Raw genomic sequence first — 22,822 nt, forward strand, 5'->3', positions numbered from 1 at the left:
CCTGTATATTCGTTTTGTGAATTGTTCTGTAATTTGTGTCTGTAGCATTGCCTAAGCAGAGGGTCACCCCTTTGAGTCTGGTCTGCTTGAGGTTTCTTCCTCAGAGGGAGTTTTTTCCTTACCCCTGCTGCTCTGGGGGTTAGTAAGGTTAGACCTTACTTGTGTGATTTGGTGCTATATAAATGAAAATAAATTGAAATTAAATTGAAATCGGCTCCATTTAAAACTGAAGTAACTCTACAAGATAGATAGCACAGAATCAAAACACATTTTACAACACTGAATGTCTGCACTGACATAAATGAGGACAAATTTTTGCTTGTTTTGTGAATCTTTACGCTTTGATTTGTTCTCTAAAATTTGAAAAAATGGAAATTCAATCCAAAACATGAACACGCATTGCATAATGTAATAATAATAATAATAATAATAATAATAATAATAATGGACACGGTTTCCTTAAGGGGCGTTGCAGGAAGTTTGTCACGTTTGGCCAAAGTTAAAAAAAAAAAAAGTATTCCCAGGTTTTAGGGAAGCGGACAGAAGCACAAAAGAGGTTTTGTTTTTTAAACTGTTACGTTTTTTGTTGCAATGAATCCGTTAGTGGGTTGCTCATATCGTGTGAAATGATAGACGATGAAGTTTTTCATTTTGGTGTTCCTTCAAGTCGTCGGTAAAGGTAAATTGCAAGTAAATGGTTTGCTAGCCAAAGCTAACGTTAGCGGCTAACGCTAGTTCGGTGTCACGGACTGAGGTTACCCTCGTACCACATTTGTACTTTCGCTATCTGCGCATGCGAGAAAAACCGTTCTGTGCCGAGTTTACCCTTTCTTTGTACCGAACAAAATCATGCGGATTATTTTTCTCCATAAATTGGAACCAGCTCTCACTCCTTTCTGCATACAAAAAAGGTAAACTCGGTACAGAACAAACGTCTCGTTTTTTTTTTTGCACATGCGCAGATAACAAATGCACAAATCTGGTACGGGAGTTTTCTCAGTACGTGACATCGACGTACGCTCAAATCCAACCGCCTGACGAGAAGTTTATGTCGACAGACAGTAACAATATTTACAGTATGACTTACAAACAAGCATATGTATATATGAATCTAATGGTAAAATCGTCAAAGACCGTCCACCACACGAGTCTCCATTTTAAACACAATTCAGCGTTCAAATAACAAAACTACAAAATTAATAAATAAAGTGACTTAGGATTTACAGCTGTTTTTGTTTACTGTGGAAAATTAAGCATGATTTAAAAACCATTAAACGAAGATGGTTCCAAAATAATGAAAAGAATGGCTTTTAAGACGAAACAAAACCCTCAGGCAAAACTATTTTGTAATGATTTTATAACATTTCGATTAGTTCATATTACGGTTTTTGTGGAGTCATGCGGACTGAAATATAAGGCCTAGTTCAAAAATAATGAAGCCTAACTGCTGATTTTCATTGCATTTGTCATGAACAAGCCATTATTTTATTTGGCACATCCAGATTTATCTGTGAGTTGCCTATAGTCTCTTTGATAGGTACTGAAATTTTCATGGAAAAAAATTCCACACGGTTCCAGAGATATGCACGAAGTTTGCCCCAAAAATAGCATTTTTTTTCATCAATTTTGTTTGACATTGATATTAAGCGTTATCATTTAAAGTTGAATGTTAAAGAAATAACCTTGTATTTTGTCAGTTTGTTTGTTTGTGCTTCATACTAACACACAGTAATACATTTTCGTAAAGGTAGAAATGTCATTTCCTACAAAAAACTTCATGTTTCTAAAGCAAGGTAAAACTGTCGCAAGCGTAATGCTGAGAATAAGTCCTTGAGTTATTTGTGTCAAAACCTTAGCTATATCTCCTATTCTGCTTCAATAGAATAATTATATTACTTGTTCAATAATACCAGGAACTAATGGACAGAATTTCTTTGTTTCAGGCTTCTGCAGACTAAAGAAGATACCTCCAACTGTTGTCGCAAGTGTTACGCTCTAGCACATTATAGTATATATGCACTGATAATTTCTAGCAATGACTGAACCGAGACCAATAGAAATATTGAAACTCTGATATATAACCGTACCTAAAATGGTAACATTTCACAAAAAAAGACCACTTTTAAATTTTGATGGTTATGTCACACTTTGGCTTCATTATTTTTGAACTAGGCCTTAAGTGTGCTTTCTTTAACTTTATGTTAGTCTTTTCACTTTAATATATTGTTTTTCACTTTAATATATTGTATACAATAGGAATTTAAAGCAAAGAACATTGTGCAAGTAAATATAAATTTAACCAGGTTAGTCCCATTGAGATCAAGATCTCATTCACAAGGGAGACCTGGACAATTCTTAAGTTTTCTGTTCACCTAACCTGCATGTCTTTGTATGTGTGAGGAAGCCGGAGCACTTGGAGAGAACTCACGCAAACATAGGGAGAACATGCAAACTCCACACAAAAAGGCCACAGGTGGGAATCGATCCCATGACCTTCTTGCTGTGAGGCAACTGTGCTAACCAGTAAGACACCATGCTGCCAGTAGCTATGTTTCTGTTTAATGGCTGAATTAAATGGTTTTGAATCAGAAACTACAATATCCCTTTGCACTACTGTATGTTGATGAATACTTTGAAGATACGTAACTGTTGATTGGATTATTTTGTTTCAAACCATAAACTAGAATTAGAATTATTGCAGCATTGTTCACCATAACTTTGACATTTGCAATCTTCGGGGTTTACCTTTGACCTAAACTCACAGGAGTGTATGTTGTAATAAGATCTTGGCCAAATGTCCAGGGCATTGGTCATGGTTATGGATGGTGCAGTTATTAGATGCTTATTTCAAGTCATTTTTAATAATGAAAAAAAAAATTGATAGCTGCAGCCCTTTTCTGTGCTGTTTTGTGTTCATTTTCTGTACCCTTCATTGGCCACTTCATTTATAGGCAGACCTTGCTAGAACTGGGTTGGACCCCCTTTTGCCTGTGGAACCCCTTGAATAATCTATGCATAATGTGGTATACATTCAACAAAGTACTGGAAACATGGTCCATATTGGCTAGAGCTACAACTACACATTTTTAGAATTATTTAACAAAAATAATTGATAGACTAATCAGTTCTTGTTAAAATGTCAGAAAATTGGGGAAAAAAGTTTGATCAGTGCTTTCCAGAGCCCAAGATTATCTTAAAATATCCTTGTTTTATCCACAGCCCAAAGATATTCCATTTATTATCACACAGGAGTGAAGAAAATAGTAAAGTAAAACAGAAAATATTCACATTTCCAAAGCTAAAATCATAGAATTTAGATATTTGGTTTAAAAGTGATGATCAAAATGTTGAATCAATAATCACAATAGTTGTTGATTAATTTAATAGTTGATTAACATCAGTACTCCATTAATGATTCTAGCTTCAATAATAACATGATACCATTGAGCAGTTAGATTCTAACACTACCAGGCAACATTTTTTCAATCTTCCATACCAGTTTTGAGAAGCTTGTGACGACTGTGAGCTAACACAGACATTTTGCAGCAGTTATTGCACACACAGTTGTGATTACATGTGTTTACATCTGTGCATTTCACGTCCCATGTCTACAGCGACAATAAACAACTGAGAGGTGCAGCGCACTGTTTTATTGCCACTGTGTACATGGACATGAATGTCTCCGTGACGTTTTTCACAAGCTGATCACACAGATGTGTATATATATATTTATATGTATATTAGATTTTTCACAGTTGAATGCAAGATTTATAAGCATTTTGTTTTGATTTTAACAGGCTGCATTTATGACTAATGGCTGCAGGTGCACTAAACCTTCTCAGGGCTGCTGCTTTTACCGTGACTGCATCAAAATGAACAATTACCACTTAAAAGCGAGTCCTCATAACATGAAATCACATTTAAGTAAATTTTAGAATTAATTTGTTCCTCAGTTCTTAACGTTAGCCGCTACATTCCATTCAAGCATGCACTGGGACGCGTGTAATAGTCACGTCACCACTGTTAGAAACACACGAATAGTCACGAGTACTTTGTTGTCGGACGTCTCGTAGCTGAAACCTGTCACGGAAGTGCACAAAGTAATCCCGGTGGATCACCGGATGGTCACTAACAGCCTAAATCTTAATTCTTATGATTTTGGTCCAACGTGTTCTTTAAGGTACCATCTTGAGTAACATTAGAATTGTTCAAAACTTAAAAGAAATTTGAATGCATGTCAGAACAGAGTTCTTTTTGATTGCTGACTTGTTCATTTGTGTCATATTTAGCACTGTCTGCAGTGGCACCAGAACCGCCACAGGACATTTTTATTAAGAACTGGCTGCTGACTTGGACTCCTCCCACTGAGCAAGAAGATGTCACCTACACTGTCCAGTACCGCAGGTGAGATCTCACATGGTTTACATGGTTATTTGTTCATGCCTTACGTAGTTAATTATCTTTTTTTTTTTTATTCATCATTTTCTGTGACTAAAGACATTTATGTCTTCGTACTGAAGTAGCTGACAGCCAATATTGTGGTTAGTAAAAATACAGGGTCTAGTCTAATGTAAAGCTCCTCTAACTGAGTCATTTCTTTTTCTTATGACCAGCTTTAACACCGCAAAGTGGATAAATGTATCCACCTGCCTGCATACGCGGCTGACATCCTGTGACATCACTGCCACCAAATCGGCTGCAGATTATTTCTGCATCATGCTTCGTGTCCAAGCAGAGAGGCAGGGGCTGACCTCAAAAGCAGTTGAAGCCTGTAGCAACCAAGGTGAGACACTAAGACCTGAGATACCTGTAAGTCTGGCCAGTGGGCATCAGACTCAGACCTACTGACCTGTACGTATTTTGCACAAGAGGCACGCATTTTTTAAATCAAATTAGACTCGTATGATTTGTCATTCAAAACTATGCAAAAAAAAAAAAAAAAAAGCTCAAGTCTGCCATCGTCTGTGCCTTTTGAAAAGCACACAGATGAGCTTGTTTGGTTAAGAAAAGTTAAGGCTTCCATTTCCCATTTCTGAGGCTAAGCTTCAGAATATAAGTGCAGCTAACGGCTGAACTCTTTATGTCAACTAAGTCAATCAATCAATCAATTTTTTTTATATAGCGCCAAATCACAACAAACAGTTGCCCCAAGGCGCTTTATATTGTAAGGCAAGGCCATACAATAATTATGTAAAACCCCAACGGTCAAAACGACCCCCTGTGAGCAAGCACTTGGCTACAGTGGGAAGGAAAAACTCCCTTTTAACAGGAAGAAACCTCCAGCAGAACCAGGCTCAGGGAGGGGCAGTCTTCTGCTGGGACTGGTTGGGGCTGAGGGAGAGAACCAGGAAAAAGACATGCTGTGGAGGGGAGCAGAGATCGATCACTAATGATTAAATGCAGAGTGGTGCATACAGAGCAAAAAGAGAAAGAAACAGTGCATCATGGGAACCCCCCAGCAGTCTACGTCTATAGCAGCATAACTAAGGGATGGTTCAGGGTCACCTGATCCAGCCCTAACTATAAGCTTTAGCAAAAAGGAAAGTTTTAAGCCTAATCTTAAAAGTAGAGAGGGTGTCTGTCTCCCTGATCTGAATTGGGAGCTGGTTCCACAGGAGAGGAGCCTGAAAGCTGAAGGCTCTGCCTCCCATTCTACTCTTACAAACCCTAGGAACTACAAGTAAGCCTGCAGTCTGAGAGCGAAGCGCTCTATTGGGGTGATATGGTACTACGAGGTCCCTAAGATAAGATGGGACCTGATTATTCAAAACCTTATAAGTAAGAAGAAGAATTTTAAATTCTATTCTAGAATTAACAGGAAGCCAATGAAGAGAGGCCAATATGGGTGAGATATGCTCTCTCCTTCCAGTCCCCGTCAGTACTCTAGCTGCAGCATTTTGAATTAACTGAAGGCTTTTTAGGGAACTTTTAGGACAACCTGATAATAATGAATTACAATAGTCCAGCCTAGAGGAAATAAATGCATGAATTAGTTTTTCAGCATCACTCTGAGACAAGACCTTTCTAATTTTAGAGATATTGCGTAAATGCAAAAAAGCAGTCCTACATATTTGTTTAATATGCGCTTTGAATGACATATCCTGATCAAAAATGACTCCAAGATTTCTCACAGTATTACTAGAGGTCAGGGTAATGCCATCCAGAGTAAGGATCTGGTTAGACACCATGTTTCTAAGATTTGTGGGGCCAAGTACAATAACTTCAGTTTTATCTGAGTTTAAAAGCAGGAAATTAGAGGTCATCCATGTCTTTATGTCTGTAAGACAATCCTGCAGTTTAGCTAATTGGTGTGTGTCCTCTGGCTTCATGGATAGATAAAGCTGGGTATCATCTGCGTAACAATGAAAATTTAAGCAATACCGTCTAATAATACTGCCTAAGGGAAGCATATATAAAGTGAATAAAATTGGTCCTAGCACAGAACCTTGTGGAACTCCATAATTAACTTTAGTCTGTGAAGAAGATTCCCCATTTACATGAACAAATTGTAATCTATTAGACAAATATGATTCAAACCACCGCAGCGCAGTGCCTTTAATACCTATGGCATGCTCTAATCTCTGTAATAAAATTTTATGGTCAACAGTATCAAAAGCAGCACTGAGGTCTAACAGAACAAGCACAGAGATGAGTCCACTGTCCGAGGCCATAAGAAGATCATTTGTAACCTTCACTAATGCTGTTTCTGTACTATGATGAATTCTAAAACCTGACTGAAACTCTTCAAATAGACCATTCCTCTGCAGATGATCAGTTAGCTGTTTTACAACTACCCTTTCAAGAATTTTTGAGAGAAAAGGAAGGTTGGAGATTGGCCTATAATTAGCTAAGATAGCTGGGTCAAGTGATGGCTTTTTAAGTAATGGTTTAATTACTGCCACCTTAAAAGCCTGTGGTACATAGCCAACTAACAAAGATAGATTGATCATATTTAAGATCAAAGCATTAAATAATGGAAGAAGGAGCACAAGAAAATCGAGAAGTCACGGGCTGAAGGAACATCTGGAGCAGATGTGGAAGGTAAAGTCCAAAGTGGTCCCAGTGATAATAGAAGCATGAGGAGCTGTAACCCCCAAATTGGAAGAGTGACTCCAGCAGATTCCAGACACAACATCAGAGGTCTCTGTCCAAAAGAGTGCAGTCCCAGGAACAGCTAAAGCCCCTTTCACACCGGGGGTGCTCCCAGTTGCTCCCATTTGCGCCGTGTGTCATTATGATGACGCCGTGTGGAAGCAACTCAGTGCCAAGATGATGCAGCTCGGCGCCACAAAAGCGCGAGGGGCGCAAAGGAGGAAGCAAGTCGGGCGGCGAAAAATTAAACCTGTTTAATTTTTTTTGGCGTCCTGTGCTCGACGCAGAAAGGAAGTGGTTCCAGCGCAAGTCGGGGCAAAGAGGCGTTACTCGGCATGACTCGGAAGCCAATTTATGATTCCTGCTGTGTTCCATTGTTCCCGCAGTATAAATCATGCTTGATTGTTTTTATACCGTGTACTTAATGCAGTAAAAACTACATGCTGAAAAAGAAAAAAAACCCCACAGAAAAAAAAATGCAGACTGATTGCCAGAAATATCCAGTAAAAAGTCCTGACATCTCTAGTCTGGACGTTCAATTCACGAGCGCACATGTGAACAATTAAAAGAAAAAAAAAAAGTCTGGCTTCAGGCATTAGTTCCTTGTTCTCTGCTCAAACTCTCACATCACAGTTAAAAAAAGGACATAAGTCCTGAGACAGGACATGTCAACATCAAGTAGAACTCCAGACATCTCCACATTTGCCTGACGGTTCATTTGCACTCGCATGTGCGCGCCTCTCGTGGTCAAAGGGGGAAAGAAAAGAAAAAAAAATTGTCTGCAGGCAGTTAGTTCCTTTCTCTCCTCAGACTCTCTCATCACAGTTAAAAAAGGACATAAGTCCAGGACATGTCAACATCAAGTAGAACTCCAGACATCTCCACATTTGCTTAAGGACAGTTCGTGCGCGCATCTCGCGGTCAAGGGAGGAAAGATAAACTATAACAGAACTCAGAGCGCAGCCCTGCAGCTCAGCACAACAACAAGTAGAAGAGAAGTCAGAGTGCACAGTCTGTCTGCAGCCAAACTGTGCACTCTGACTTCTCTGTACAGAGAACCTGCAGGCTGCTTTCTCACTTCCTCTCTGCCCCCTGCTGCGCGCACCTGATGCAGAAATTCCTGCGTTGTCATGACACCACAGGAAGCAACTGAGAGCAGCCCCAGTGTGAAAGGGGCTTAAGGTACGGCGCCAAACCCCGAAGATACGGCTAAGATATGGCGCCAAACCCAGGCCTCTGGTAGAGGACCCAAGTTTGAGGAACACAAATACTACCCTCCCCGTGGGGGGTGAAAGAGAGATTTTTATGAATGAGAGGGTACAGTGCCTATAAATTATGGCCTTTGGCTATTACACATTTTAATTTCTTCATGCCATTTCAGAAAACAGTAGATTCAGGCTTCTCCATGAGAAAATTCTAACATTATCCATCAACATATTTCTAAAATATGATAAATATAAAAAACAGTCAAAGCTAAAAAGATTTGTTGCATACATAATGGCACCCGCCCATATTACACAAATCATTACTTTTACAGCCAGTTTTTTTGAGACAAGTCGGGATGTGCATATTCATACATATTCAGGGACATTTTCAGTTCACTGAATATGTCTTGGACTTAAATTATGTCAATCATTAAGAAATACAAATGTGTGATACTGTATGATAAATCTGTCTGGAGGTAGTAGTTCTCAAAACCTGAATGACCATGCAAGAGACAAGACTAGTGAGGGAAGCCACCAGGACACACCTGACGCTTTGATGGAGTTATAGGGTTCTGTGGGTGGAATTGGTGTGTGCGTGCATGGGGCAAATTTGGTCTGTGGCAACTTCCAGCTACAGTTTCATTGTAGACGTGCAAATAGAAGGACTTTGACACAAGGACACAGATCAGATCTAGGCTCGAGTCTTCCATGTGCCTCCCAGCAAACTTTAGCTGAACTTTGAAGTCTTATATTTAAGAAAACCCTTCTCTGCTCCACTCCACCACAATGTTGTGTAACTGGTGATGCAAAATACAGAACATGGACTATTTCCAGTTTCCTCAATTGCAGCTAAAGAATAATTGATCTCTTTCAGAGTTGTCATGTGTTTCTTGATGGCATCCCTCACTGGTCTCCTTTCACAGTCACTCAAGAGGATAATTTTACACATTTTAATATTGCAAAGGCAGAATTTTTTTTTTTTCTTCATATTTTTGAAATGGCATAAAAATGAAAATGTGTAAAAGCCCAAAGGGTGGAATAGTTTTTATAGGCACTGTAGCTGAGTGGATAAGTAGCTGGTCAGTCAACATGTATGTACATGTAGATCTGGGTTCGAATCCTGCTCATACTAACTGTGTTCTTGGACAAGATGCTTTATCTGCATTGTCTGTCTGGCCAGCTGTCAGTGGGTACTGGCCTTGGATGAGGAAGTGATTTGTACCAGACTAATATCCTGTTTGCCTCACTTCTGTTTTCAGCCGTACTTGCATGCACATGGGCTGGCCCCCCTTTGTGTGCACAGAGTGATTCTCCAAGACTTCCTTTAAAGTTGGCGGGTCTGTAGACTGGCCAAGAGCCACAATAACAAAGAAAACTATATGTATTTTTTGATAAATCAGTTGTCATGTTTTAGGAATAACTTGAAAGGATTATGAGATTGTCAGATTCCTGTTGCCTGTCACAGAATGTTTCATTTTGCTTAGTGGGATAGCAAGACAATCCAGATGTCTCTAGGTTTTTATTTCATCTATAGCAATTATTACATCATTATACTTAAAAAACGTGAGGGGCCTATGTAGCACATTGAACCAATGCATCACAAGTAAGTCAACAGTTGACCTTCAGAATGACAGGGAGAGGATAATTTGATAGTTTATTTTTTTATTTATTTATCCATCTATCTGTCTGTCTGTCAAGTAAATCTATGTATGCAGGGATATGTTTTGGGATGGTCTGGTTCTCCTAATATCAGGCATGTCATTAGGCTGTGTGACTACAAAATTTCACATGTTGAATCAATTTTGGCACCCCTCGGGGATCGTGCTACTTACCCCAATTAATTGGTGGTAGTAACGTGCACGTTTGTCACCAATCACCAATAAATTCCACAGAAGAATTTGCAGACAGTGATTTGTCATCATTTGTTGCATGAAAAAGAACAGTGAGACTGAAAAGAAGAAAAAGGATCAAAAGAAATGTTATGTGTTCTGGGAAGATTAGCTTTTTTTGTCGTGGAACGAAGAGACGCGGCAGCAGGGCCAAACACACGGGATCCATGTGTACCTGCAATAACCCACACCTGTAGTTCCAAACTTTGTTGGATAGAAAGGTTTGTACTGAGGCAAGTCCTTCCATCCATTTTCTATACCTGCTTATTCCACTTAAGGGTCACGGGGGGGCTGGAGCCTATCCCAGCAGTCATTGGGTGTGAGGAGGGGTACACTCTGGACAGGACGCCAGTCTTATGGCAGGTCAGAGGAAACTCCAAGTTTAATTTAATATAATATATGGTTGGAAGTGAAGGCTTCAATGTTTTGTTGAGGGACATCACAAGAACTAAAACGTGGGTATCAAGTCAATACCAAAATTCTGAAAATTAGACTATGCTAGTTTTTCTACTTTGTATCATCACTACAGAGATAAAGTTTTAAGTATGAAAAACGAACTATGGCTGCAGCAGATACGGTCTTTCAGCCTGCCATCTGTGCAGTCATGTTTAAAGTGTGCATTAGCCGACTCAGGGTCAGACTGTCATTAAGCATTGCTTTGCTAGAACTGATTCAAGGACAGCTCGTTGCGACATGTTATTGTTGGTAAATTTACAAAAAAAAAAAATGTTGCAGAGCGTTGTTTGATATAGCAAGATTAAACACAGTTTCTTTTAAAACCCATTTTGTGTCGAAGCCACTAAAAGCATCATTATTTGAAAGGGTCTTACCAACATAATCATCTTGTATCTGCTTTAGTATTTGTTGCCACAGCAGCTCATTGTCATACTGACATCTACTGGTTAAAGCAATTGTACTCAATATTTAAACCAATTTTTCTTTTGGCTTCTTCAGCAAGTGTGGTAATATCATAGTCATTATCAACTATATATAGGGTGTCTCAAAAAATGTACCCAAACGTGCTCTGAAATACCAATACCAGGAAATGGTTTTATTGGGAAATAATGGTGTTTTTCTCATTTCAGGAACCTTAAAGTTTATTCTGCAAAACAATAACGTCCAGGAAAAATGCCACAGTTAACCCTAATTCAGAGGACAAAAATCATTGAGTTCTGTGCAGTGCGTGCTAAGGACTGACTTGCATCTCTTTCCTTACAAAATTCAGTCTGAGTGAACTAACTACCCAGCAAATGACAAGGAGACTTGAATTTGCTAGGTGGTTTTCCGGAAAACTGGAGACTGATGATTTGTTTCTTAGGAAACTTCACACGAGGTGATTACATTGATCATGTGGTGTAAAAGATAAAGGGTTAAAACTTGCATGAGAAAAATTACATGCTTCAGCCACATGGTCATGCAGATAATGTCTGATAATATTGATTGTTTTTTCTGCGCTGTCAAAATACTTTTGGGTACATTTTTTTGAGACTATATATATATATATATATATATATATATATATATATATATATATATATGGATGGATGATCTGGAGTTCTGTCTAACACTTGGTTTCATTAACTGTTGTACATTTTTATTTGGGTTTTCATTGTATAATTTGGTTATATGTTGGGATATTCATCATGCCGATGAAAACTGACATAGCTAACATATTTCAAATATTACTCTTCCAAGTTCAGCTACTTTGCTACCTTGCTTCAGACAATTCGCTTATTGAAAAAATTTCCAGTATGTACTTGTGATATCAGTTTTTGCCATTTGACAACCCTGTTGCATCAGTGATGGCAGAGTCGGGGCTGACTGACTGCTTTCTACTCCTGTGGTTAAGTTGAAACATTGGTGTGAACCACACGGAGCATCAAACACACACACACTTCACACTTGAAACCCACAAACCATAGTGTGCTTTCTATTCTACTTTGGAATCATTACACTTGAGTCAATGAACATATTGTTATGATTATTATTATTATGCAAGGGCACTGAAATATATTTAGCATCTTACCACAAGCTCAAATAAATGGTATTATATACAATTTGAGGTCCATATGAGTATGCAACAGAAGGAATGCTAATGTTGTCTACAGTGGCTACTTGGATAGCAAAAATGCACAGTTGTATGTAAAAGTTTGGGCACCCCTGATGATTTCCATGATTTTCCTTTATAAATCATTGGTTGGTTGGATCAGCAAGTTCAGTTAAATATATCATGTAGCAGACAGTGATATTTGAGAAGTGAAATGAAGTTTATAGGATTTACAGAAAGTGTGCAATAATTCGTTGAGCAAAATTAGGCAGGTGCATAAATTTGGGCACCCCAACAGAAAAAAAAAAATCAATATTTAGTAGATCCTCCTTTTAACAGCCTCTAAACACTTCCTATAGCTTCCAGTGAGAGTCTGGATTCTGGTTGAAGGTATTTTGGACCATTCTTCTTTATAAAACATCTCAGGTTTGTTGGTTTCTGAGCATGGACAGCCCGCTTAAAATCACACCACAGATTTTCAATAATATTCATATCTGCAGACTGAGATGGCCATTCCAGAATGCTGTACTTGTTCCTCTCCATGAATGCCTTAGTAGATTTTTGAGCAGTGTTTAGGGTCGTTGTCTTGTTGAAAGATCCAGCCCCAGCGCAGCTTCAACTTTGTCACTGATTCATGAACATTGCTTTCAAGAATCTGCTGATAATGACTGGAATCCATGTGACCCTCAACTTTAATAAGATTCCCAGTACCTGCACTGGCCACACAGCCACAGAGCATGATGGAACCACCTCCAAATTTTACTGTAGATAGCAAGTGTTTTTCTTGGAATGCTGTGTTCTTTTTCAGCCATGTATACCGCCCCTTATGTCCAAATAACTCAATTTTAGTTTAATCAGTCCAGAGCACCTATTCCAAAATGAAGCTGGCTTGTCCAAATGTGCTTTAGCATACCTCAAGTGACCCTGTTTGTGGCGTGTACGCAGAAAAGGCTTCCTTTGCATTACAGCATCATACAGCATCTGCTTGTGCAAAGTACGCTGTATAGTTGAACGATGCACAGAGACAGTATCTGCAGCAAGATCATGTTTTAGGTCTTTGGAGCAGGTCTATGTGTTGACTAGTCCTGTTCTCACCACCCTTCGCTTATCTGAGATATTTCTTGGCCTGCCACTTCGCGCCTTAACTAGTACTGTGCCTGCGGTTTTCCATTTCCTCACTATGTCCCTCACAGTGGAAACTGACAGCTGAAATCTCTGAGATAGCTTTTTGTATCCTTCTCCTAAACCATGATGTTGAACAATCTTTGTTTTCAGGTCATTTGAGAGTTGTTTAGAGGCTCCCATGTTGCCACTCATTAGAAGAGATGCAAAGAGGGGAAACATTTGCCAATGGCCACCTTAAATACCCTTTCTCATGATTTACTCATCTCTTACTCATTTACTCTGATGGACTACCCAGCAGGAATAAGTTTCATTACACTATAAGTCTTTCAGAAAGCGCTGTAACTAGGTTTAAGGATATGATTCCTTCTTTATGTTCTCTAATGCCATATACCAACACAGTGCAGAGTAGCTACCTAAACTCTGTAAGTGAGATAGAGTATCTCGTCAATAGTTTTACATCCTCATTGAAGACAACTTTGGATGCTGTAGCTCCTCTGAAAAAGAGAGCTTTAAATCAGAAGTGCCTGACTCCGTGGTATAACTCACAAACTCGCAGCTTAAAGCAGATAACCCGTAAGTTGGAGAGGAAATGGCGTCTCACTAATTTAGAAGATCTTCACTTAGCCTGGAAAAAGAGTCTGTTGCTCTATAAAAAAGCCCTCCGTAAAGCTAGGACATCTTACTACTCATCACTAGTTGAAGAAAATAAGAACAACCCCAGGTTTCTTTTCAGCACTGTAGCCAGGCTGACAAAGAGTCAGAGCTCTATTGAGCCGAGTATTCCTTTAACTTTAACTAGTAATGACTTCATGACTTTCTTTGCTAATAAAATTTTAACTATTAGAGAAAAAATTACTCATAACCATCCCAAAGACGTATCGTTATCTTTGGCTGCTTTCAGTGATGCCGGTATTTGGTTAGACTCTTTCTCTCCGATTGTTCTGTCTGAGTTATTTTCATTAGTTACTTCCTCCAAACCATCAACATGTCTATTAGACCCCATTCCTACCAGGTTGCTCAAGGAAGCCCTACCATTAATTAATGCTTCGATCTTAAATATGATCAATCTATCTTTATTAGTTGGCTATGTACCACAGGCTTTTAAGGTGGCAGTAATTAAACCATTACTTAAAACGCCATCACTTGACCCAGCTATCTTAGCTAATTATAGGCCAATCTCCAACTTTCCTTTTCTCTCAAAAATTCTTGAAAGGGTAGTTGTAAAACAGCTAACTGGTCATCTGCAGAGGAATGGTCTATTTGAAGAGCTTCAGTCAGGTTTTAGAATTCATCATAGTACAGAAACAGCATTAGTGAAGGTTACAAATGATCTTCTTATGGCCTCAGACAGTGGACTCATCTCTGTGCTTGTTGTTAGACCTCAGTGCTGCTTTTGATACTGTTGACCATAAAATTTTATTACAGAGATTAGAGCATGCCATAGGTATTAAAGGCACTGCGCTGCAGTGGTTTGAATCATATTTATCTAATAGATTACAATTTGTTCATGTAAATGGGGAATCTTCTTCACAGACTAAGGTTAATTATGGAGTTCCACAAGGTTCTGTGCTAGGACCAATTTTATTCATGTTTCCCTTAGGCAGTATTATTAGACGGCATTGCTTAAATTTTCATTGTTACGCAGATGATACCCAGCTTTATCTATCCATGAAGCCAGAGGACACACACCAATTAGCTAAACTGCAGGATTGTCTTACAGACATAAAGACATGGATGACCTCTAATTTCCTGCTTTTAAACTCAGATAAAACTGAAGTTATTGTACTTGGCCCCACAAATCTTAGAAACATGGTGTCTAACCAGATCCTTACTCTGGATGGCATTACCCTGACCTCTAGTAATACTGTGAGAAATCTTGGCGTCATTTTTGATCAGGATATGTCATTCAATGCGCATATTAAACAAATATGTAGGACTGCTTTTTTGCATTTGCGCAATATCTCTAAAATTAGAAAGGTCTTGTCTCAGAGTGATGCTGAAAAACTAATTCATGCATTTATTTCCTCTAGGCTGGACTATTGTAATTCATTATTATCAGGTTGTCCTAAAAGTTCCCTGAAAAGCCTTCAGTTAATTCAAAATGCTGCAGCTAGAGTGCTAACGGGGACTAGAAGGAGAGAGCATATCTCACCCATATTGGCCTCTCTTCATTGGCTTCCTGTTAATTCTAGAATAGAATTTAAAATTCTTCTTCTTACTTATAAGGTTTTGAATAATCAGGTCCCATCTTATCTTAGGGACCTCATAATACCATATCACCCCAATAGAGCGCTTCGCTCTCAGACTGCAGGCTTACTTGTAGTTCCTAGGGTTTGTAAGAGCAGAATGGGAGGCCTCCACCCTCTCTACTTTTAAGATTAGGCTTAAAACGTTCCTTTTTGCTAAAGCTTATAGTTAGGGCTGGATCAGGTGACCCTGAACCATCCCTTAGTTATGCTGCTATAGACTTAGACTGCTGGGGGGTTCCCATGATGCACTGAGTGTTTTTCTCTTTTTGCTCTGTATGCACCACTCTGCATTTAATCATTAGTGATTGATCTCTGCTCCCCTCCACAGCATGTCTTTTTCCTGGTTCTCTCCCTCAGCCCCAACCAGTCCCAGCAGAAGACTGCCCCTCCCTGAGCCTGGTTCTGCTGGAGGTTTCTTCCTGTTAAAACGAAGTGCTTGCTCACAGGGGGTTGTTTTGACCATTGGGATTTTTCCGTAATTATTGTATGGCCTTGCCTTACAATATAAGGCTCCTTGGGGCAACTGTTTGTTGTGATTTGGCGCTATATAAATAAAATTGATTTGATTTAAATGATTGGATTCACCTGTGTAAGGAGGTCAAGGGTCAATGAGCTTACCAAACCAATTTTGTGTTCCACAAAATGTTTTTTCAGGTGTCTCCCACAATAACTGTTTACCACAGATATGCCAAATTTACATATTTCATAGCCAGTATAGCTGGCATTAAGGAGCCAAGAAATGGAAAGGCTTCTTTGAGTGTAATGGTATGCTTCAGTGTCTCAAACATGGATGCTCGCAATAGTCATTGTAATATCTTCCGTAGTTTGAGCATACATAAACTTCACAGTTTAGTGTCAATGTCTGTTGTTTGACTATAGTCCAAGTCTGGGTGTCCATGACAACTGCCACAGAAAATGTCAGGCCTCTAAGTCCATTATTTGCTGAGATATTCTACCTTGAACATGGCTCCAGAAATGATGGCAATAATTTATGCCTAAAAAACAGCAGACCTCATGCACACTAAATTGGCCATATCTCAGAAACTACTTGGCCTACAGGCCTCAAACTTCAGATTTGTTGTTCTGAATAGTCTGGGAATATTTGATTAAAATTTAAAGAAAATCTGAGACAAAGTGCATGAGGCCCCTCAAATATTCTTTGAATTGACATGGAATGACCCACAAGCAGCTGTTCTGGGGGGACATGCATATGTGGACAAAAACATTACTAAATATAAAACACAATGGCAGAGTTAAAGTGAAATTTAAAGAATGGATAGAATGTATGCCTGGGTATGATAGCAAAACTTTGTCTGTACTACAAATTAGTGATGCTTTGAAACCTTTACAACACCAGTGTTTTGGAACATTGATTCCGTAGTCTGTATCAAAAGGAACTCAAGTGAACTCAGTCAAGTGCTGAGCAAAGTGTCCTCATTACGTCCGCAAAAAGTGTTGCTTTGACACATTCCGCTTGATTTGTCTCCTTTGATGTTGAAACATAATATGACACAAGTGAATGAATGGCTTCAGTCAGCACAGGTTGTTTGTTCTCATAATGTCTGAAGGATTGTTTATGGATTTTACACCTTGCCACTGAAGGTCTGTGATTTGGTCCTGAATTTGACTCAGCACTGTCGTTCTTTCCACCAAGGTGATTCCTGTTCACCTGAGTTCAGTCTGACTGCACGACCTGGTGCACTCACAGTACATTTGAGCAGAAATCACAGTTTGGCACTGGAGCATGCGGACCACGCACAGCACAGGGTTTACTACGGCAAGGAAGGACAGCAACTGAAGGTAGGACTGCAAAAACACACCATGTTTCTTGAGTCAGTCAGGCATGGCATTTTGTCGTGGATTCACAAAATTCTGCGTGTTGAAGGATCAGTTTTGTCACTAAGTGGGGTGTTATGGGTTGTGGGGCAGTGGGTAGAGTGACTGTCAATCAGATCATGTTCAGATTAATCCTTATAGCACTAGAAGTTGCCTTATTTACTGACATTATTAATTCACTGTGTGTATGTGCAAAACATGATTGAGACCTGGGTTTGTTTTCATGTTGTACAGACAGTTACCTTTTGCCTTACAATTAATTTTTTATTGACAACCACTCAGCTGTTTTCACATGAAAAAGTAATACTTTCACCATAACCTTGTTATCTTCTTATTTCTATGATGAGCCATATCCGTGACATCAAGGGTGAAATCGCTACTTATCCAATCCGATTTGGAAAATTGTAATTATTTTTTAGGTGACTGTGAGTCCAGGATAGCATGAAAGAATGAACTTACAATGTTGTGGTAAGTTTTTTTTTTTTTTGCTGCCATTTGACTTCTCAGCTTACGACAGTGTTACTGAGCTTCATGCTAAATGCTGAGGCAGACGCATCTAGAAGTGCGCAGATGTTATCTGTGGCACGTTGTGTCATTGGTTTAAATCGTGCTTTATATTTATGATCTGTAATGAGCGAGAAGACAATTTGATTTTAAAACTGGCCACTCTGGTATAAAATTAGCGTCCTTCCAGTGCGTTTCCATTACAGGAAGTTTTGTGAATAGCAGTGCCTACATGTACTCCCGGTGAATATTCTGTCTCCAAACTGATGATTGATACATTAGGGGAGGTGATGGTCTCCTGGTTAAGCGTTGGGCATGAGACCAGAGGATCCTTGGTTCAAATACTAGCCTGACTGGAAAATCACTAAGCGCCCTTGGGAAAGGTCCTTAACCCCCGAGTTGCTCCTGGTGTGTAGTGAGCACCTTGTACGGCAGCACACTGACATCAGGGTGAATGTGAGGCATTATTGTAAAGCGCTTTGAGCGTCTGATGCAGATGGAAAGGTGCTATATCAATGCAGCTCATTTGCCATTAATTATACAGTATAGAAGTAACTCACCTGATTTGTTCAGTCCATCACCACTGTACACGAGGATGAAAGTGTGCGCATTGCACTGATTGGGCTTAAGTTTGTTGACACAGTGCTGTACTTGTATCAGTGATGGAAAAGAAAAGACGGTGTGTTGTTGCAGAACTCTATAAAGTAAAAGGCTGCTTTATTTACAACCCCTGGCAAAAATTATGGAATCACCGGCCTCAGAGGATGTTCATTCAGTTGTTTAATTTTGTAGAATAAAAGGAGATCACAGACATGACACAAAACTAAAGTCATTTCAAATGGCAACTTTCTGGCTTTAAGAAACACTATAAGAAATCAAGAAAAAAAGATTGTGGCAGTCAGTAATGGTTACTTTTTTAGACCAAGCAGAGGAAAAAAATATGGAATCACTCAATTCTGAGGAAAAAATTATGGAATCACCCTGTAAATTTTCATCCCCCAAATTAACACCTGCATCAAATCAGATCTGCTCATATTGACATTGACCCTATGTGTCTTTTTGCAAGGAATGTTTTTGCAGTTTTTGCTCTATGGCAAGATGCATTATCATCTTGAAAAATGATTTCATCATCCCCAAACATCCTTTCAATTGTCCAAAATATCAACGTAACCTTGTGCATTTATTGATGATGTAATGACAGCCATCTCCCCAGTGCCTTTACCTGACATGCAGCCCCATATCATCAATGACTGTGGAAATTTACATGTTCTCTTCAAGCAGTCATCTTTATAAATGTCATTGGAAAGGCACCAAACAAAGGTTCCAGCATCATCACCTTGCCCAATGCAGATTCGAGATTCATCACTGAATATGACTTTCAGCCAGTCATCCACAGTCCACAATTGCTTTTCCTTAGCCCATTGTAACCTTGTTTTTTTCTGTTTAGGTGTTAATGATGCCTTTTGTTTAGCTTTTCTGTATGTAAATCCCATTTCCTTTAGGCGGTTTCTTACAGTTCGGTCACAGACGTTGACTCCAGTTTCCTCCCATTCGTTCCTCATTTGTTTTGTTGTACATTTTTCGATTTTTGAGACATATTGCTTTAAGTTTTCTGTCTTGATGCTTTGATGTCTTCCTTGGTCTACCAGTATGTTTGCCTTTAACAACCTTCCCATGTTGTTTGTATTTGGTCCAGAGTTTAGACACAGCTGACTGTGAACAACCAACATCTTTTGCAACATTGCGTGATGATTTACTCTCTTTTAAGAGTATGATAATCCTCTCCTTTGTTTCAGTTGACATCTCTCGTGTTGGAGCCATGATTCATGTCAGTCCACTTGGTGCAGCAGCTCTCCAAGGTGTGATCACTCCTTTTTAGATGCAGACTAACGAGCAGATCTGATATGATGCAGGCGTTAGTTTTGGGGATGAAAATTTACAGGGTGATTCCATAATTTTTTCCTCAGAATTGAGTGATTCCATATTTTTTTCCTCTGCTTGGTCTAAAAAAGTAACCGTTACTGACTGCCACAATCTTTTTTTCTTGATTTCTTATAGTGTTTCTTAAAGCCAGAAAGTTGCCATTTGCAATGACTTTAGTTTTGTGTCATGTCTGTGATCTGCTTTTTTTCTACAAAATTAAACAACTGAATGAACATCCTCCGAGGCCGGTGATTCCATAATTTTTGCCAGGGGTTGTATTAACATCACAGTGAAAATTGACCATATTCCAAGTTTACATTTCAGTAGATTTTGTGTGTGAAACTGCACCAAGTGTTACCTTTTCAGCTGAAAATTTAGAAAGTTTCTTCACCCATCCAAAGGCTGGAGGCTACAGGGCCGTCACCATAGCAGCAACCTTTAAAACATTCATCAACTGTTTCAACAGAAACACATCGATGCTGCTTCCTCGGTGACCATCCCAGAGATGGAGGAGGGACAGCGCTACTGTGTGAAGGTGCAGCATCTTCTCCACGGAAGGTCCATTGGCCCACCAAGCTGCATCCAGTGCGAAATTATCCCAGCATCAAAAAGTAAGTTCACATTTGTAGCTGTGCCACCCTTGATTATATTATTGGGTTAAGGATCTGTGGTGTCTGTCCTGAACATTTTCAGGCAGGTGCAGATGCTGTTCTCATGTTGTTAAGAAAGAAAAGGGCGATCACCTGGATTCCAGCACCTACAGGAGTATTGCACTGCTGTGTGTGCAGGGCAGGGTCATTCTCAACAGGATCTAGTGCCAGTAGAGGGCTTGCATACCCACCATATTGGATTTTGGTCATGCAGGGGATTGTGGGAAATGTGTAGATGCAAAGACACACTCATCTCAGGGATAAACATGTGAACTTCTATGTTTTTCCTAAGAATGCAACAATTAGAAACAAGTGGATTCACAATATTGGAAGGACTGGAAATAAGAGAAAGTTTAGTAAGTTTAAACCTACATCAACCCACCGAGCCTGCAGCAACCACAAAACTTACCTGGTAGATAGATACACCAGTGGTTTTTCCACTTGAACCACTTCAACCAAAATCACCAATGTAATAGTTTTGTCAACAAATTGTGGCAAAATCGTGGTCGCCATTTGACGTGTAATTTAGTAAACACCCCCTTTGCCCAGAGCAGCTTTCTCCTGCTGCCTTTTAGAGCACAGGCAACTCTCTTTCTTTCCCTGCAGGTTTGGAGTCCCATCCACTGAGAAATGCGTGTGATTGGCTCAGCACAAAGTCGATGCAGCACACACTTACTGATCTGAATGATCTCAAAGATATGTAGCCAAAACTATCTCCATTACAACAGTTTTTGTCCTGTGGAAAAAGGTCAAATATTAAGCATTTTATTAACATTTGATATAAAACAATGAATCAGCGAAGAGATCACATACCTTCACAGTAAGGGTATATCATTGGAGCAGCTTCCCCCAACAGGTCATGCAATACAGCAGCACATCCTGAGGGGATATTACGCAACAGTACTAGACCCTACTGCCTATTCACCTTATTCAGCCCCGCCCACTTTTACAACAGAGGCACTTCCGTCTTAGGACTTCGCTGCACGGTGTTTTCAATATAGAACAATAGAAGTCATTCCTTGGGTAGAAACAAAACCTTTTTGAAAAGCTCAATGGGAACAACTCTGGCTCACCCACGGGTCATAACAGAGTGGGAAGATGACATGAAAAAGTGGCCCTCGATTATTTTTAACTGCTTTATGTTGTCACTCGGCGTGGACAGCTTGGCTATGAGGAACTACGAGCTTCATGTCGTATAAAAGCACAATCAAGTTAAAATACTACCCAACAAGTAGTACCACCTTAATGCCAAGATTACATAACGTTAATATACGTATGGTGTTATTTCATGCAGTGCTTGGTTGTATCAAATGCCAGAAAATTAGTAAATTACATAGCAGCGAATGCTACAAACACAGCTTACCCGTTTGTCTCACTAGCATCCGCTGTGGCTTCTTCAACGGAGCGCTGTAGTCCAATCATTTCTCTGGGTAAGGATCTAGTGGTGTTGGGGGTTTTTTTTCTCCATAAAATTAAAAGAACAGACATCAGGACGTTTGGGTGGATTTTTCAAATTTAGCGCCTTTAGCCAGCACCGGAGATCCTCATCTTTTGATGGAGGAGGGAATAAGTTAAATGCTCGTCCACAGCACTCAGATCTCTGCTTTCCATGTTCAAAACATCGTTCTGAAAGCGATAGTTTCCTCTTCTTCCAGTTGTTGTGGCACCCAGGAACTGAACAATTAATGGTGCTCATGTTTGGACACTTCTAGCGTACTGTTTTTCCATGTAGATAATCATCAACGCAGTGGCAAACTGGAAGTTGCTTGACAAAATGGAGCCGCCCACCCTGACTTCCTGAATAAGGGGAATAGCTTTAAGGAAGCAGGCCACACTAAAATACGAAATGGGGTGAAATGGGGACTGATAATCACAAAATGGGGGTAAAATGTAACACAATGGAGAAGAGTGAACCAGACTGACTCCAAATAATTACTTTAATTGTTTAGCTTTTGTTTTTTGTGAGATGCGCTCAGTACATGCAGTAGGGGCAGGTGCGTCATCTGGCGTTCAAGAGATGAAACCTTTTCTGCTCCATTTTGCTACATTTAACTCCCGTTTTGTTATCAGTCCCCATTTCACTTAATTAAATTAAATGTAATTAATTAAACAAAAGTAATTCATTGAATCATATTTAATCATATTTGGAGTCAGTCTGGGTCAGTCTTCTCCATTTTGTTACTTTTTAGCCCCATTTCGTGATTATTAGGCTCCATTCCGCTCCATTTTGTCCATTTTGTATTTTTGTATAGCCGATTCCTGAGAAATATACAGTCATTTGCAATTGCAAACAAATGTGGCA

General features: G+C 39.5%; 1 protein-coding gene across 1 annotated transcript in view; it reads left to right on the top strand.

Annotated features, from left to right (window-relative positions):
* The first annotated feature begins 521 nt into the window (after positions 1 to 521).
* ifngr2 (interferon gamma receptor 2) overlaps positions 522 to 22,822 on the top strand; it is a 28,318-nt gene continuing 6,017 nt past the window's right edge. Inside the window, exons 1-5 of the mRNA XM_034185993.1 lie at positions 522 to 679; positions 4,290 to 4,404; positions 4,614 to 4,783; positions 17,262 to 17,407; positions 20,337 to 20,481. Coding sequence (XP_034041884.1) covers positions 637 to 679; positions 4,290 to 4,404; positions 4,614 to 4,783; positions 17,262 to 17,407; positions 20,337 to 20,481 — 619 coding nt within the window. The 5' untranslated portion in view covers positions 522 to 636. The remainder of the gene's footprint in view (positions 680 to 4,289; positions 4,405 to 4,613; positions 4,784 to 17,261; positions 17,408 to 20,336; positions 20,482 to 22,822) is intronic.

Source organism: Thalassophryne amazonica, chromosome 14 (genome assembly GCF_902500255.1).
Source record: "Thalassophryne amazonica chromosome 14, fThaAma1.1, whole genome shotgun sequence".
NCBI lineage: Eukaryota > Metazoa > Chordata > Actinopteri > Batrachoidiformes > Batrachoididae > Thalassophryne > Thalassophryne amazonica.